Source organism: Mastigoproctus giganteus, chromosome 8 (genome assembly GCF_048544385.1).
Source record: "Mastigoproctus giganteus isolate SK-2022 chromosome 8, ASM4854438v1, whole genome shotgun sequence".
In the NCBI taxonomy this organism is placed as follows: Eukaryota; Metazoa; Arthropoda; class Arachnida; order Uropygi; family Thelyphonidae; genus Mastigoproctus; species Mastigoproctus giganteus.
In genome coordinates, this window is record NC_143582.1 from 229761001 (window position 1) to 229779622 (window position 18622).

The 18622-nt window shown below is 39.8% G+C and overlaps 1 protein-coding gene across 1 annotated transcript in view; it reads right to left on the reverse strand.

The window, feature by feature from the left end:
* LOC150082406 (putative ATP-dependent RNA helicase DDX5) overlaps positions 1–18622 on the reverse strand; it is a 361473-nt gene that overhangs the window by 154135 nt on the left and 188716 nt on the right. Inside the window, exons 9-10 of the mRNA XM_090379268.1 lie at positions 14079–14124; positions 2982–3046 (exon numbers count right to left, since the gene is read on the reverse strand). Coding sequence (XP_090235394.1) covers positions 2982–3046; positions 14079–14124 — 111 coding nt within the window. The remainder of the gene's footprint in view (positions 1–2981; positions 3047–14078; positions 14125–18622) is intronic.

Sequence of the window (18622 nt, forward strand, 5' to 3'; positions counted from 1 at the left end):
TACCAGACAATCCTAACAACATCTCTAATTATATAGTCAATGTCAGTGGTTCTTTATAAACTTTTTAGTTCATAAATTTTAGATCACAACTAGGTGATGGCTCCAATGAAATCTCTCTCTCTCTCTCGCTCTCTCTCTCTCTCTCTCTCTCTCTCTCTCCCCCCCCTCCCTCTCTCTCCCTCCTCCCCCCCCTCCCTCCCTCTCACAGCCATTCTCAGCCCTTGGCTGTTTGGCACAATAGGAATGCAAAATGCGAACATGCCGTGATTTCTATTCTTTTCATTTGTTGGATTAATATTTAAAATCTTCTGATTCCAATGTTTGCTCAGATCATATCACTAAACTTATTCTTGTAGAGACGAAATCCTTCATTACACTTTCTATTCTAAAATCATGTCCTTTCTCTAAATCTTGATTTTTCAATAAACGTGCTAAGCATTAGCATTAGTTGAGGCACATGATGCAAGAATTCAAGCTTAGTACAGCATCAGCCTTCCCATTTTGCCCATCTGGCCACTCCAAATGTTTGTCTAGTTCAGCCTTAAATTTATTTAAGCTATCAACTTCCACAACAGATGGAAGTCTGTTCCAGCAATCAACTACCCGCTGACTAAAGGCAAACTTCCGCACATCTATTCTACAACTGTCATTCCTCGATGTGAATCTATCCCCCCCCTCATGTTCTTAGTCTGAGCCAACGGAAGTATCCCATCAGCATCGAGCCTGCTCAAACCATTCAAGGCCTTATACACCTTAATCAGATCACCCCGCAGGTGCTTAGTCTCCAGAACTTAAGCCTTTCTTTGTAATCGCACCCCTTTGTTCTTCTAACCAATCTTATTTCCCTTCTCTGTACTCGTTCTAGCAACTCTACAAGCTTCCTAAAATGAGGCCTCCAGAACTGAACACAATTCTCACAGTGTAGCCCGACTATTGCCATATACAAGAGGATAATCGCCTCCTTGTCTTTGTTAGCAAAATTCCTATAGATCATTGACAAAACTCTATGATTTGCTCTGGCAGCCCGTCTGCACTGCTCAGAGAACTCCATATCTGGCTGCACAATTACCCCCAGATCTTTTTCATTCTCCACCTCCGTGAGTGTAGTACCAAACAAGTGGTATGTTTCTCGTGGGTTACTGCTACCCATATGCAGTACTTTGCATTTGTCAATGTTAAACTTCAGTTGCCACTTCTTAGACCATCTGCCTAACTTTTCTAGATCCTGTTGCAGTAGCATACTGTCTTTAGTGTCATTAACAACCCTGCCAAACTTTGTATCATCCACAAACTTGGACATAAGCCTGATATACCTTCTTCAATATCATTGATAAATACACAAAATAATAATGGGCCCAGCACCGAAGCTTGTGAGACTTCACTAATAACATTAATCTATGTAGAGCAGTGTCCATTTATTACCACTTTCTGCTGTCTCCCACTCAACCATCCCTTTATCCATTGTATCAACTTGTCCTTAATACCATACTGCTCCAATCTGTACAGCAGTCTTCCATGTGCATCAGTATGAAAAGCTTTCCTGAAATCCAAGTATATGATATCAAAATTATTTTTTGCATCCAGTTCCTTTGTGACCACATCATTGTATCCAATCAAATTGGTCAGATAAGACTTCCGCTTAACAAACCCATGCTGTGTCTGAACTATTACTGCAGTCTTGTCTAGGTGATCCTGTATCACCTCTTTAACCAGTGACTCCATTATTTTCCCCAGAACAGAAGTTAAACTAACAGGTCTATAATTATTTGTCAACCTTTGAACCACCTTTGTGAATTGGGGATACATTTACATATCTCCAGTCCATGGGGATCTCCCCTGAATCTAAGGATGCTCTCATAATTATGGCTAAGGGTTTGCTTACTTCCCTTGCTGCCTCCTTCAGTATAACTGGATAAGTTCCATCCACCCCAGTTGCCTTTTTTATGTTTAATTTCAACAATTTCTGCTCCACTTTGTTCTCAGTTATTACAAAATAACTTAGCTCCCTGTACAGTGCACTGCATGGCATGTACTCCAATTTTGAGGTTAATTTTCTGCCTAAAGCTTGCAAGAATTATGAAGTAGTTATTCATTAATTCAAACTTGATTTTGAACATGTGAAGAGTGGAAAATTTTCTTCTTGTTGGTAGTCAAGCATTCTGTCTCGATTGCAAAAGCTATTGGCCACAACTTCTGTCCATCAACATATCTGTGACTACCTAATTATTCTAATGAATCCTCAGTTAAAAACAATGCCAACTTACTAGCATTCTATTTTACTTCTAACTCTTTTATTGATGAACTTGGTAAACAATCGCCTGTCACACCCAACAACACAATGTGCTCAATGTCTCCTATGCTCCATCAAAGGACATTAGAAGAATTCAAAATTATGATACCAAGAAAGCTCTAAGTCCTGATAGCTGAACCTGTTTTCTATACCTTGAGCTTGCTCCTGTTGTGTTGTCCTTTTTCATTCTGAAATTTGCTCTTATTCAGCCAGTTACTAAAAAGTGTGAAAAATTCCTCCCATCCAGTTATTACCCCATTGCACTTACCTCTATTCTTTCCAAAGTGATGGGTGAAATCCATCAACTTCCAACTCTGAAGCTATCTTGAAATCTTCCATCTGATCAATGACCATCAATATGGATTTTATCAGTGTCAATATGCCATTTTCCACACTGTGGAAAATGCCTTTTTCAGACTTTTTTTTTTTTTTTTTTTTTTATGAAAATCTTTGTACAGGCTAGTTATAAATTAACAAAATTTCTCTTCTATTTGATTAACCATTCTGATGATTCTATCTCTACATTCCAAATAAGCACACCATAATGGAAAAAAAAAAAATAATAAATAGTGACAAGCAAACTTTGGAGAATGGATGGAATACTATCATTGAATGAATTTTAAAAAAAGAATTAAAAGTAAACATGCAATTTATTTAATATCTGTTTAGTACAGAAGCTGAAAAAACATACCCATCTTTTCTCATTTGTCGGGCAAGGTCTTCAACTTTCCTTTTTGTTTCAGCAAAGACCAATGTCTACAGAGAAATGTGTGGACGAAAGTATAAAGTAAATTAATTAACCAGATAAAAATATATTTAAAAATTAATCTCATACATGATGCAGCACTAGGAACTAGTGGTTTTTATTTTGCAATTTCATTTGAGCAAATTTCTTCAACTTGAAAAAAAGCCTTTAACAGTACAAATGATGCCTTTAATAAAAAGGCTTTAACAGTATAAATGATGCCTTTAATAAAAAAACATTTAACAATATAAATGAGTATTAGCCATATGGTTCAAGGAAGCTCAAGGATTTTATTGCACCAGGCAAAGAAAAAAAAATAAATAATAAATAAATAAATAATAATTAATTAATTAAAAACTAAAATAAATACACAATAAAAATAAAATAACTATTGAACTCCCTCCTAAGCTGTCAGTCTCAAGCACCCATGGTAGCAACTCACTGGTAAAAAGAAAACTTTCTGCAATCCAGTATATTTTACCCCAGAGGCTCACATCTGGTGAGTATGGGCTTGGCAAACCCAGGGTCCTAAGCTGGATATCATCATTATTCTCCTTTTTACTTTCTTGGTGATTCCCTTCTACTTCTAACTCTCTCTCTTTCAGGGTAATGCGGGAATTTTTTTTTTTGGCTGATGCAGCATAAGCCTCAGACTTCTTTGCACCATATGGCTAATAATAATAATAAGAAGAAGAAATGAGAGAGTGGGAGATTCAAGAAGAAGTAAAACAGTCGATCAGGAACACCCACAACTGGTGAACCCCAGGAATTGATAACATCCACAACTACTGGTTGTGGATGTTATCTCCCACTCACCCACACACAAGCACCTAGCAGAGCAGTTCACTCGAATGATAAGGCACCTGGAGACAATCCCGAAGTTTCTCACTGAAGGAGTCACATATCTGAAGCCTAAAGACGAAGATACAAGAAACCCGGCAAAATACAGGCCAATCACCTGCCTCCCAATGATGTACAAGATCCTGACAAGCTGCATAACCAGGAAGATATCAGACCACTTAGAGAGTCAGAACACAATGGGCGAACAGCAGAAAGGATGCAAGGAGCAATTAACCATAGATGATGTAATTATGGAGCAAGCCTACAAGAAGCACCGCAACCTATACACAGCCTACATCGATTACTGCAAGGCCTTCGACTCCATACCTCATAGAGGGCTAATAGAAACCTGAAGATCTACAAGGTCAATCCGATAGTGACAAACTTCCTAGGAGCAACAATGGCAAAATGGAGAACCACCATTAAGGTCAAGAACATCACAACCAGGCCAATCCCTATTAGTAGAGGAATCTTTCAGGGAGATGCTCTGAGCCCACTGTGGTTCTGTCTAGCACTCAACCCGCTATCCACCAGGCTTAACGGCAGCAAGTATGGATATAACCTCAAAGAAGAAAGCAAGAACCTGTACGCCCTCACCCACCTGATATACATGGATGACACCAAGCTCTACGCGGCAACCGAGGGGCAACTCCAGCAACTACTCTGGATCACCGAAGAATTCAGCAAGGACGTCAGGATGGAATTTGGTCTAGACAAATGCAAGACCCACACACTGCACCAGGGAAAATTAGTTGGCCGAAATTACCAGCTGCTGACTGATAAAGAAATTGAAGCTATGACAGAAGGAGAGACCTACAAATACCTAGGGATGATGCAGGCTCAGCAGTTAGAGCACAAGGAAATAAAGAAGTGCCTGACCGAAAAATATCATGAGACTGAAAAATATCATCAGCCTGCTGAAAGCAAAATTGAACGGAGGGAACACAGTTAAAGCCGTAAACACCTATGCAGCTCCAGTACTAACATACACCTTCAGGGTCATAGATTGGACTAACACCGAGCTAGAAGATATCATGTGAAAAACAAGGGCAACGATGACCAAGAGTCGCCAACACCACCCTGAAGTCAGCAGTGGAGAAACTAACAATAGCTCGGAAAGAGGGAGGAAAGAACAGCACAGCACCACTCCACCAGGCCATAAGGAAGATAGATAAGTGGTATACCACACTCAACCTAAGCAAGGAACCCCCTCCCGCCCAGATGGCACGAGAAACGAAGTTAGAAAGATGGGTAAAGAAGACCTACAATGACCTCCATCAAGATCAAATTGATAACATTGCTTCCAATGCATGGCTCACAAGCGGGACGTTATTCCCTGAGACTGAAGGATTCATGCTGGCCATCCAAGACCAGATAATTAACACCAGAAACTATAAAAAATACATCGCAAAAGAGCCCGGAATATCATATGACACATGTCGTCGATGCCACCTGGCCTCAGAAGTGATCCAACACATCACCACATGGTGCAAGGTGATCACCCAAACTGAGTACACTCATAGACATGACCAGGTAGCAGGATAATACATCAGAAGCTAGCAAGGAAATACCAGGTGACCAAAGGAAGTGTGCCCTAATACAAGTACGAACCCCAAGCAGTACTAGAGATCTCAACCCACAAGCTGTACTGGGACCACACCATAATAACGGATAAGAACATCCCGCACAACAAACTGGACATAACCCTTGCGGACAAGATGGAAAAGGCTACCTACCCGATTGACATAGCAGTGCCAAACACTAGCAATGTCCAGAAAATCCATGAGGAAAAAATTAGGAAGTACACGAACCTGAGACATGAGGTCAAGGAGATGTGGCATATGCAAGAAATAACGACCATCCTAATCACCATGTCGACCACCGGTATGGTGCCAAAGACCCTACATAGCAGCCCAACAGCAATAGATGTCACAGAGAACACCTACAAGGAACTCCCGAAAGTCACAATCCTGAACACCTGTAGGATAGTCAGAGATTTCCTCGACCAACAGTAACACCAGACATTACAACCACCCTGTGTTCTTGGTAGCAGTACCCGTCACAGAGTGGAATCCCCAATCAGGGAGAAATAATATAAGAGCAACAATAATAACAATAAACTTCCCCATAATTGAATTTATGGCCCTAGTTCTGGAATCATATAAAAGCAAAAATTTCATCTTTATTAATTTTTATTTTGACTCTCAAAACTTTAGACACTTCAATAAAATTTCCTGTAAGATTTGATATGATTATATTCAAAGTTACATTCAAAATATTGTCTAGTTAACAAGCTCTGCAGCTCACAAGTTTTCCTAAGATGAATACCCCCTTGCCAATCTCACCAGGCACAATAACATTTACCTAACTGAGTAAATGACATTAACTGCACAGTGAATGTAACTTTAATCTATGCCGAAGATTTTTCCGACATGGCATAAAATGTTTTTATTGTTTGCTGTGATTTGTTGCAGAATCACGTTTTAATTCAGTGATATTCAAAGTGCAACACAAAAAACATTTTCTTTCAGATATCCCCAGCTTTTTAACTAGTCTCAAAGAAATTCTAGAAAGTTGCTTGCAAAAGCATTAGTAGAGGCATATGATGCAAGAAAGCAAGTTTATATAGCATCAGAAAAAAAAAAAAAAAAAAACCCTTCCCATTTCACCCATCCATTTACTCCTAATGCTTGTCTAGTTCTGCCTTGAACTTATGTAAATTTTCAACCTGCACTACGACAGATTGAAGTTTGTTCCATCTATCAACCACCCGCTGGCTAAGGCAAATTTCTGCACATCTATTCTACAATTGTCTTTCCTCAATTTGAATTTATGTCCCCTCAGATGAGTAATCAAAGCAAGAGGAAGAATCCTATCAGCATTGAGTTTGCGCAAACTATTCAAGACCTTATCACCTCAATTAGATCACCACGCAGGTGTCCAGTCTCCAAACACTGCAATTTGCAGTACTTAAGTCTTTCTTGGTAAGAGCAACTCTTTGTTCCACTCAACAATCTCATTGCCCTTCTCTGTATTCGTTCCAGCAGCTCCACATCCTTCCAGAGGTCTCCAAACCTGTATGCAGTATTCAAGGTGTGGCCTCACCATTGCCTTATACAAGGGGACAATCACATCCTTATCTGTGCTAGCAAAATTTCTGTATATCATTGACAAGACACCATGAGCTACTCTTGCAGTTTGTCTGCACTGCTCAAAAAACTTCATATCTGACAGCACAATTAACCCCAGGTCCTTTTACTATGTTGAGTGTAGTAGCACACAGCTGCCATTTGTCAGCCCATTTTCTCAGCTTTTCTAAATCCTGTTGCAGTAGCATACTATCATTACTGTCATTAACAACCCTGCCGACCTTTGTCGGCAGGGTTGTTAATGACCACGAAAACCTTCATGGTCATTAACCATGAAAACCTTCATCAATATCATTGATAAATACAGAAAATAACACTGGGCCCAACACCAAATCCTGGGGCCTCCACTAATAACATTAATCCACGAAGTGCAGTGTCCACTGATTACCACTCTCTGTCTTCTCCTACTCAACCATCATTTTATCCATCGCAGCAACTTGCTTCTTGCCCTACTGGTAGCCGAGCATTCTGGTCTCTTGGCAAAGTTATTGGCCGCAACTTTTGCCCATCTCTGCTCCCACCTCTGTCCAAACCAGATGGTTCTGTTGTCACTTCAGCCAAGGATAAAGCTGACCTGCTAGCATCCCATTTTTCTTCCAACTCTTGTATTAATGATCTTGGTAAAACACCTCCCACCATTCCCAACAAGACCCATTCAATGTCTCCTATGGTCTTCCGTCAAAAGGATGTCAGAAGGATTTTGACGAATCTTGATGCTAAGAAAGCTCCAGGTCCCAATGATATTTCTCCATCTTGTTCTCAAAACCTGTGCTCCTGAACTTACTCCTGTTCTTTGCCGCCTTTTTTCACTTTCTTATTCCAAAGGTATTTTTTCTTCTGCTTGGAAATTTGCTCATATCCAGCCAGTTCCTAAAAAGGGTGACAAATCCTTCCCATCCAATTATCGTCCCATTGCAATTACTTCTACTCTTTCTAAAGTAATGGAGAAATCAATTAACTGCCAACTCTTAAACGACCTAGAAACGTTCCGTCTGATCAATGATCGCCAGTATGGATTCCGTCAGTGTCGATCTACTGGTGATATTCTGGCTTATGTTACCCATTTATGGACTAATTCAATGGAAAAGTTCGGTGGAACACAAGCAGCTGCTCTTGACATCTAAAACGCTTTCGATTGCGTTTGGCATAAAGGTCTTCTAAACATGATTCCATCTTATGGTTCGCCAACTGTTTTTTTGTAATTGGTTATCCAGTTTTCTCTCTGATCACTCACTAAGGGTGATGGTAGATGGCTCTCTATCTTCTAACTTCTCCACTAATGCCGGTGACCCCCAAGGCTCAGTTCTTTCCCCCACTCTTTTCCTCTTGTATATTAATTACCTTCTTCCATTGACTGGAAATCCTATCCATAGTTTTGCCGATGATAGCACATTGCATTCCATTTTCCATTTTGAGAAACCTTGCCCTGCTCAATCAGCTTCACTTCTCGAAAATCTGCTACCAATTCCTTAAATGCAGATCTCCAGGTGTCATTGCCACCTGGAGATCTGCATCTCGCAAAAAGGATTCTTCTGCTCCTATGCTTATCTATGGTGATACTCCAATTTCTAGGCAAAATGATATTTTTCTTTTGGGGATAACCCTGACTTCTAATCTCACTTGGCACAGGCACATTACAAATATTGCTGCATCTGCATCTAAAAAACTCGGTTTTCTCTTTCGCTCTCGGCATTACTTTTCTTCCAAACAGCTCTTCACTCTGTACAATTCGTAAATCCGCCCTACCATGGAATATTGTTCCCACATCTGGGGTGGTGCCCCCAAAACCTCTCTCAGGCTTCTTCATTCCGTTCAGAAGAGGGCAGTTACGTTAATTAACAATTCATCTCTAACAGAGTCTCTCCACTTGCTGTCTCATGGGTGTACTGTTTCTGTTGTATGCCTCTTCTACAGATATTTCCATGGGCACTGTTCTTCTGAACTGGCTTCTATAATTCCCACTCTCTCTCTCTCTTTCAAAACAGTCCGAACACGTGCCGCCACCAGCCAACATCCATTTAGTATCCAACTTCAAACTCACAGAACCAAGTTTTCTTCTTCCTTGATTATTCATTCAACTGCCGTTTTCTGGAACAACCTTCCTTCATACGTATTTCCTGAAAATTACAGTCTACAGAAGTTGAAGTCCAATGTCAACAAATATCTTCTTTCGTCTTCTCAACCTCCAACTCAAGCATGGTACTAAGTACTACAGCTTCTAATACTTCTCGTGTTTGGGGTTTACATAAAAAAAAAAAAAAAAACTTGACCTTAATGCCATACTGATCCAATTTGGAACAGTATCAAAAGCTTTCGTAAGATCCAAGTATAGTATATGATATCAAAATTATTTTTTGCATCAAGTTCTTTTGTATACATCATAGTATACAATCAAATTTGTCAGACAAGACTTACCCTTAACAAATCCATGCCGTATCTGAACTATAACTGCAGTTTTGTCTAGATGATCCCGCAGTGCTTCTTTAACCAGTGACTCCATTATTTTCTCTGGAACAGAAGTTAAACTAACAGGCCTGTAATTACTCGTGTCACCCTTTGATCCCCCTTTGGGAATTGGGGACACATTTGAATATCTCTAGTGCATGGGGACCTCACCTGAGTCCACGGAAGCTTTCATAATTATGGTTAAGTGTTTGCTTACTTCCTTTGCTGCCTCCTTTAATATAACTGGATAGATCCCATCCACCGGAAGTGCCTTTTTTATGTTCAATTCAACAATTTCTCCTCCACTTTGCTCTCAGTTATTATAAAATCATTTAACTCCCTGCTAAGCTTCTGGCCTCAACTTCCCTACAGATTTCCTCATGTGTGAATGTAGATGCAAAATACTTAACTGAGTTTGTCAGTTTCCTCAGCAGGTTCATCAACAATCGAACCATCTATATCAAGTGGACCAATCTGATCCATCCCCTTCCTTCTAGAGTTTACATAAGTAAGGAAGTCTTTGCTGTTTTTCTTTGCATCCTTTGCCAAAGATTTCTCATAATCTGCCTTCGCTTTCCCAACCTCTTTTGTGACTTGATTACAGACTAGCTTATATCTACCAGTCTTCTGTGTCACCTGATAAGTTGTATTCATCCCATGCATTTTTCTTCTCTGCCATGTGGCTAGTGTTTGTTTGTTTGCTTAAGAGTTTTATGGCACATTAGCATCTGTGGCTATAATGCACCAAGTTAAGCCATAAGTCTCATTAGTTCATCTGCCATCCATTTAGGCCTAAACCTTGAACATTATTTCTTAGTTGAGACAAAACGTTTAGCACCTTCCAAGATTACTTTCTTGAATGCTTCCCATTTAGAATTTGATACTGGTAACATCATCAGGTGATCGCACTGTACAGACTTTCAAACACCCTTACCCTTACCCCTGATGGTAGTTACATCTTTAAGTAAATCACCCATTAGCACACTGTGGTCACTGCAACCTGGTGGTTCCTTTATCTGCAGATTCTTAACACATGAAGAATCACTGCTGATAATTAGATCATGAGTATTACTCCCTCTAGTTGCCACTTGAACATGCTGCTGTAGAAAACAATCATCCAACAAATCTACAAATGCTTTATTAGTGTGCAAGTGACCAAACCCACAAGTTCCAGTCAATATCTGGGAAGTTAAAATCTCCCATTATAAGACAATCTTATTTATTGGCTCACTGTATTTCTCAGTACTCATCAGAGTCATTAGGGCTATAGCACACTCCTACTCTCATTTTGCTTCCCCAGTGCTTATGTCACACTGAACTGACTCAACATTGCATGGCCACCCATGTCAGCTGGATGCACTTCCTTAGATTTTCGTGTTTCTTAACTAATAGCATTACCCCTCCTCCCTTTCTATACACATTGTACTCTCCAAATTCCAATTCTGCATTCCTTAGCTGTGTGACACCAGGTCTCTGATATCCCAACAATATCTGCTTTCGATGTCTTCACCAGCACCTCAAAATTCATCAAATTTATTGACTAAGGGTAACTAAGAGTGACTAAGGGTAACTCTAACAAAGCCCATGTATTTACTTGTTTAATGACCCCCAGCAGTCCTGAAAATCCCCAGCAACTCTGACATCTGTATTGCCTTCCCTGTCCATCCCTATAAAAACACACTCTCTCTCTCTCTCTCTCTCTTTCTTTCAAGGCTGCAAAAGTGTCGCACATTCAAAATATTATAGAATGATTAGGCAAAATTCTACATTTTATAGAGGATCAAATGGTAACAGTGAACATGCAGGACAATGTATTCGTTTATTGCAGACATTTTTATAAAATGAGTTACGAAGACTAAGATCAATTAGAATGTTTACTTCCAATAAGATGGCATGGCAACCCAGTGCAATATTTGTATCTCACTGGCGTGCATTTTTTTTTTTGGTTTATCCTGTATACAGCCATGTTGCCAACTTTTCCTCATGTGTCTCTACAAACTAAGTTATTAGCATTAGCATTAGTAGAGGCATTTGATGCAAGAAAGCAAGCTTATGCAGCATCAGCCAAAAGAAAAAAAAAAAAAAAAAAACTTCCACTTCACCCCTCCGTTCGTTCGAAATACCTGTCCAGCTGAGCCTTAAACTTATTTAGGCTATCAACTTCCACGACAAGGGATGGAAGTCTATTCCACCAACCAACCACCCGCTGGCTAAAGGCAAATTTCCTAACGTCTATCCTACAACTGTCTTTTCTCAATTTGAATTTATGCCCTCTCAGGTGATTATTCTGAGCAAGAGGAAGAATCCCATCAGCATTGATCATGCTCAAACCATTTTTTTTTCCATTTTTTTCCCATATTTTTTCCATTCTTTTACATGTTTTTTACTCTTAGAAATTTCTAGATTTGGGATTAAAATTTATTTCCAGGTGCCCCTATTGTTTTGTTTTATATCTATATGTCAGTTTTTTCTGCAGACTATTGCTTGCAACTTTGTGTATCACAAGTCTCTTGCTCTCTTTTAAGGATACTTGCTTTTTATTGTTTTCAAATCTCTTTACCTTTACTAATATATATATGTTTCTAGAAATTTCTGTTGTCAATTCCAGACAACAGAGATTTTCTGTAAACTTTAAAGTTTTAAATGTTTAAATTTCTTTAAAATTTAAAGAAGTTTAAAGAAAGCTTCACTTTTTAATTTCTCACCTTCTTAGTGTAAACTGCAAAGTTGACAAGCCAATTTCACAAAACCGCACTTTTAATCCTTGTAAAAAAAATTTTTATTTTGTTTACAAAAATTTTATTTTCATTTTCATTTATTTCAGTAACAAAATTTTATTCTCATTTTGATTTATGTTTATGCTTTTTACATTTTTACATTTTTAGCATTTAAAACACTGACATCATTTTCTTCATCTGAATCAAAGCCTGAAACAGATTCATCAGAATATGATTCACCAAAAGTTTCCAATTCACTATATGAATCATCACTAATCTCTTCTTCACTACTCATATAAATAAATGGAAAAAATCAAGTGGAACACACATGCAGTAACTTCCCACCAAAAGCAATAATCATGAATTAAATACATTCTGACACACGGCTGCCACAAGTGGATAAGCAAGGTAAGCATCATTTACGGGCGTCAGTTCAAGAGGGCGCCGAAATATTTTTCAATATTGTTTTCTGATTGGCTAACACATCAGTATTCAGCATTTAGGACAGAAAATTTTATTTTACTTACTGGCGGCATGTAAGAACGCTCGCTAGTGTTCTGACATTGCTGTACAATATAAGTAAAATGAAAGCCAGTCGTCTGCTGCCAGGCATGAGAAAATCCCAAGAAATCTCGGGATTTATCTGGCTAGTGCAAAATTAGCCAGATAAATGCCAGAGAAAATACTTTCAGTCCTAAATTTGGAGGTATTATTGTCTGCTTTTATCCCGAGATATTTCACGTAGTTCCAAATAACTTGTAAAACTAAAAACGAGATATCTCGGGATAATCCATGAAGGGGTTAAAATAATGTGCGGCAATCATATTTACTAGAAAGCACAATGACGGGCACACAATAACTCGCCATTTTCTCATTTTATTTTGCTGAAGATTGTCGATTGCCAGTCTATTGGAAGTGCATCATTTTTTTTTTATTTTACTTATTTTGTTTTTATTATTACCCTTATGGCTAGAAGCATCCTCGTAGTTCTAGTGGAAGTGATTGTAAGAGCTCACGGAAATTGATTTCATTTGAAATGAAACTGGAAGTGCTTAAGTGCTACAAATGAGGTGAGAGCACAGCATGCATTAAACATGATTTAAGTCTGAGTGAGAGTACATTACGTACTATTCGAGATAGTGCTGATAAAATAATGGTGTGCCCTTAACTGCACAAAATTTGTTGTGTGCTTGGTCAAGTTTGATGGAATACATGGAAAAAATTCTTGCTACATGGTGAGTGAAAAAAATAAAAAACACATTAACATTAGCATACCATTTGTGTGTGCAAGAGAAAGTTTGTAGTCTTTATGATGATTTAAAAGAATGTGAGGACGGGGAGGTTAAGCCCTTTTCAGCACGTTCAAGACGGTTTGCAAATTTTCGTTAACAATATGGTTTTCATAACTGTGAAAACATACTGAGAAGCTGCATCAGTCAATAAAAACACTGCGGAAGTGATCCATGCAAAACTGAAGGCAAACATAGAGGAGGGGGAGTACATTACATGAAACAGGTTTATATTGGAAAAAAAATGCTTGATCACACTTACATTTCCACTGCTGAAAAGACTGTACCTGGCTTTAAGGTGGGGAAAGATCAGCTAACACTTCTGTTTGGTGCTAATATGGAGAGTCAAACTGTGCACATCAAAACCGAAAAGCACTATTAAATCATTCATGCCCTTAAAGGTTATGACAGATCATACATGCATAGATGCGAGAGTTATTCTCATAAGACTATTATCACATTTGTTGGTGATTATTTACATTATGCATGAATTTAAATTAAGTGAGACATTATGGAATGTAACTCTCAAGTAAATTAAGAAGTCACTATATATATATATCCTATATAAAGCAAAGTGATGATCAGTATAAACTTCTAAAGTACCTTATTTTCTTTTTCTGACATTATTTCTTCTAAGAGCTTCAATAATCTATAAAAGTAATAAAAAAAAGAAATTAGGGGACATATACAGAACATAATATCAGTATAGGAACTGATATATACAGTATGGCAACAATTATTAACTCTATTTTATGGAATTATGGGCTAGTGCCATTGCGGTAACAATATGTATACTAAGAGCATAATGTAATATTATGGTCAAATTATATGAGATGCTACCCAAAAGTTCCCAAAATGTATTTATAAAATAAATTAAGACTCACCCTGGGTCTTCTTCACCACCGTCATCTTCGAAGTAGTCCCCTTGTGAAAGTAAACACCGATTCTCAGTGCTCCTCCCATGATTTGAATGCATCCTGAAAGTCCTCCATCGTCATAGTGTTTAGCACTGCCTGCAATTCAGTTTGGATATCCTCTATGCTGCAAATCTTTGACCCTTCAGCTTGATTTTCATTCCTGGGAAGAGGAAGAAGTTCCAGGGGGCTAAGTCTAGCAAAGTCTAGTGGGGACGACTGTCATGTTGTTGGATGCCAAAAACTGTGCCACAGTGAGAGATGTGTGTGGGCCATTGTGTTAGCATTAGTAGAGGCATATGATGCAAGAAAGCAAGCTTATGCAGCATCAGCCAAAAAAAAAAAAAAAAAAAAACCACTTCCATTTCACCCCTCCATTCGTTCAAAATACTGTCCAGCTGAGCCTTAAATTTATTTAGGCTATCAAACTTCCACAACAAGGGATGGAAGTCTGTTCAACCAACCAACTACCCGCTGGCTAAAGGCAAATTTCTGCACATCTATCCTACATCTGTCTTTCCTCAATCTGAATTTATGCCCTCTCAGGTGATTATTCTGAGCAAGAGGAGGAATCCCATTAGCATTGAGAATGCTCAAATCATTCAAGGCTTTATACAGCTCTATCAGATCACATTGCTGATGCCTAGTCTCCAGACACTGTAATTTGCAAAACTTAAGCTTTTCTTCGTAAAAGCAACCCTTTATTCCATTCACTACTGTTGCCCTTCTCTGTACTCATTCCAGCAGCTCTACATCCTTCTTGAAATGAGGCCTCCAGAGCTGTATACAGTACTCAAAGTGTGGCCTGACCATTGCCTTATACAAGGGAATAATCACCTCCTTATTCCTGCTAGAAAAATTCCTGTATATCACTGACAAGACACCATGAACTACTCTTGCAGCCCATCTGCACTGCTCAGAGAACTTCATATCTGCCTGCACAATTACCCCCAGGTCCTTTTCATTCTATGTAGTGTAGTACCACAGAGAGGGCGTCTCCCTAGCCAGGTGTGAAGGAGCAGTAGTGCATAGCACATGCTTCTTGATTAGACCGGAGTTCGAGCCCGTCACCACCAAATACAGAGTATGCGGAAAGGTCAGGGAATGACCACCGCATATTCCCGGAGCAATATGGCCTTAGTTGCTAATGCTCCTAAAAACCAAATAACTAACAAACAAACCACAGAGTTGATACGTTGCTCTGGGGTTGCTGTTTCCCATATGTAGTACTTTACATTTGTCAATGTTAAACTTCATTTGCCACCTCTCAGCCCATCTGCTCACCCTTTCCAGATCCAGTTGCAGCAGCATAGCATTAGCATTAGTAGAGGCATTTGATGCAAGAAAGCAAGCTTATGCAGCATCAGCCAAAAAAAAAAAAAGAAAACCACTTCCACTTCACCCCTCTTGTTCGTTCGAAATACCTGTCAGCTGAGCCTTAAACTTATTTAGGCTATCAACTTCCACGACAAGGGATGGAAGTCTGTTCCACCAACCAACTACCCGCTGGCTAAAGGCAAATTTCCACACGTCTATCCTACATCTGTGTTTCCTCAATTTGAATTTATGCCCTCCCAGGTGATTATTCTGAGCAACAGGAAGAATCCCATCAGCATTGAGCATGCTCAAACCATTCAAGGCTTTATACACCTCTATCAGATCACCTCGCTCGTAATTTGCAAAACTTAAGCCTTTCTTCGTAAGAACACCCCTTTATTCCATTCACTAATCTTGTTGCCCTTCTCTGTACTCATTCCAGCAGCTCTACATCCTTCTTGAAATGAGGCCTCCGGACCTGTATACAGTACTCAAGGTGTGGCCTGACCATTGCCTTATACAAGGGAATAATCACCTCCTTATCCCTGCTAGAAAAATTCCTATATAGCATTGACAATACACCATGAGCTACTCTTGCAGCCCATCTGCACTGCTCAGAAAACTTCATATCTGCCTGTATAACCACCCCCAGGCCCCTTTAATTCTCTACCACTGTCAGTGTAGTACCACAGAATTGATACGTTGCTCTGGGGTTGCTGTTTCCCATATGTAGTACTTTACATTTGTCAATGTTAAACTTCATTTGCCACCTCTCAGCCCATCTGCTCAACCTTTCCAGATCCTGTTGCAGCAGCACAGCGACAGTAGTGTCCTTAACAACCCTGCCAAGCCAACCGGGCTAGCCGAGTGGGTAAAAAGTACCTGCCCGGCAACCCAAAGGTCGCGGGGTTCGATTCCCGCCTCGGGCTTGGATCAAAGTACTGCAAAAACCTTGGGAGGTGCAATATGGCCACAGAAGCCGATGTGAAAACAACTACCAAATCAAAAAAAAAAAAAAAAAAAACAACCTTGCCAACCTTTGTATCATCTGCAAACTTGGACATTAAGCTTGATATACCATCATCAATATCATTTATAAATACAGAAAACAATAATGGGCCCAACACTGAACCCCGAGGGACTCCACTAATAACATTAGTCCATGATGAGCAGTGACCAATGATTACCACTCTCTGTCTTCTCCCCCTCAACTACCCCTTTATCCATAGCAGCAATTTGCCTCCAATGCCACACTGCTCCAATTTGTGCAGCAGTCTTCCATCCACGGCGCCTCCGTAGCCAGGTGGGAAGGAGCAGCAGTGCGTAGCACACACTTCTTGATTAGACCGGGGTTCGAGCCCGTCACCACCAAATACGGAGGATGCGGAAAGGTCACGAAATGACCACCGCATATCCCGGAGCAATATGGCCTTAGTTGCTAATGCTCCTAAAAATCAAATAACAAACAAACAAGCAGTCTTCCATGTGAAACAGTATCAAAAGCCTTTCTAAGATCCAAGTATATAATATCAAAGTTATTCCCTGCATCCAGTTCTTTTGTGACTGCATCATAGTATCCAAATTGGTCAGGCAAGACTTCCCCTTAACAAAACCATGCTGTGTCCGAGCTATAACTGAAGGCTTGTCTAGATGATCCTGCAGTGCTTCCATTAATTTTCCTGGAACAGAAGTTAAACTCACAGGTCTATAATTACTTGTGTCAGCCTTGGATCCTTCTTTGTGAATTGGGGTCACATTTGCACATCTCCAGTCTGTGGGTACCTCCCCTGAGTCCAAGGAAGTTCTCATCATTGTGGCTAATGTTTTTCTTACTTCCTTTATAACTCATGCTGAATAACTCATGTGTGAATGTCGATGCAAAATATTCATTTAGTTTGTTAGCTACCTGAGCAGGATCATCGACAGTGACCCATCGATATGAAGTGGACCAATCTGATTCATCCCCTTCCTTCTAGAGTTTACATAAGTAAAGAACTCTTTGCTGTTTTTCTTTGCATCCTTTGCCAAAGATTTCTCATAATCTGCCTTTGCCTGCCTAACCTCCTTATCTGAATTTATGTTTGTTTGTTTGTTTGTTTGTTATTTGGTTTTTAGGAGCATTAGCAACTAAGGCCATATTGCTCCAGGGATATGCGGTGGTCATTCCCTGACCTTTCCGCATCCTCTGTATTTGGTGGTCATGGGCTCGAACCTCGGTCTAATCAAGAAGTGTGTGCTACGCACTGCTGCTCCTGCCCACCTGGCTATGGAGGCGCACTGAATTTATGTGATACTTGCATAAGAAACTTCAGGATTGTCTCTGGGTGCGTTATCATTCGGGTGAGCTGCTCTGCTAGGTGCTTGTGTGTGCAAGTGAGCTTCTTGTACCATTAGTTGTGGACGTTATGTATTCCTGGGGTTTGCCAGCTGTAGAAGATCCTGATCAACTGTTTTACTTTTTCTTCCCGAATCTTCCCATCTCTCATATGTCCTTGGTTTTCTTCCATTCTAGTTGTGTCCAGGGGGCTCAGCTTTTATGGCTTAGTTCACTGCTCCTTACGTTGCCCCAGAACTCCTCAATCCTTTTCCACTTCGGTGGTATGTTTCCTTCTTTCCTCTCTTTTCCGAGATCCCTGTAGAAGGGTCTTTAGTCCTCAAAAGATTTGATTGTTTATTATACTCTGGGAGCTCTCTTTGTAGCAGCATAGTCCCTTGCTGAGTTCGAGGATGTTCTGCACCAGTGGGTCCAAGTATGCTCCTATTCTTGGATTTTTTTCTTGTATTTGCTGTGGACACAGTCTTTTTTGAGGATGCTCTTCACTTATCCAATCAATTTTAGCACTGGGACTGCATAGGTGTGTGTTTATGGCTTTAACTGTGTTCCCTCTGTTCAGCTTTGCTTCTGAGTTTCTGGTA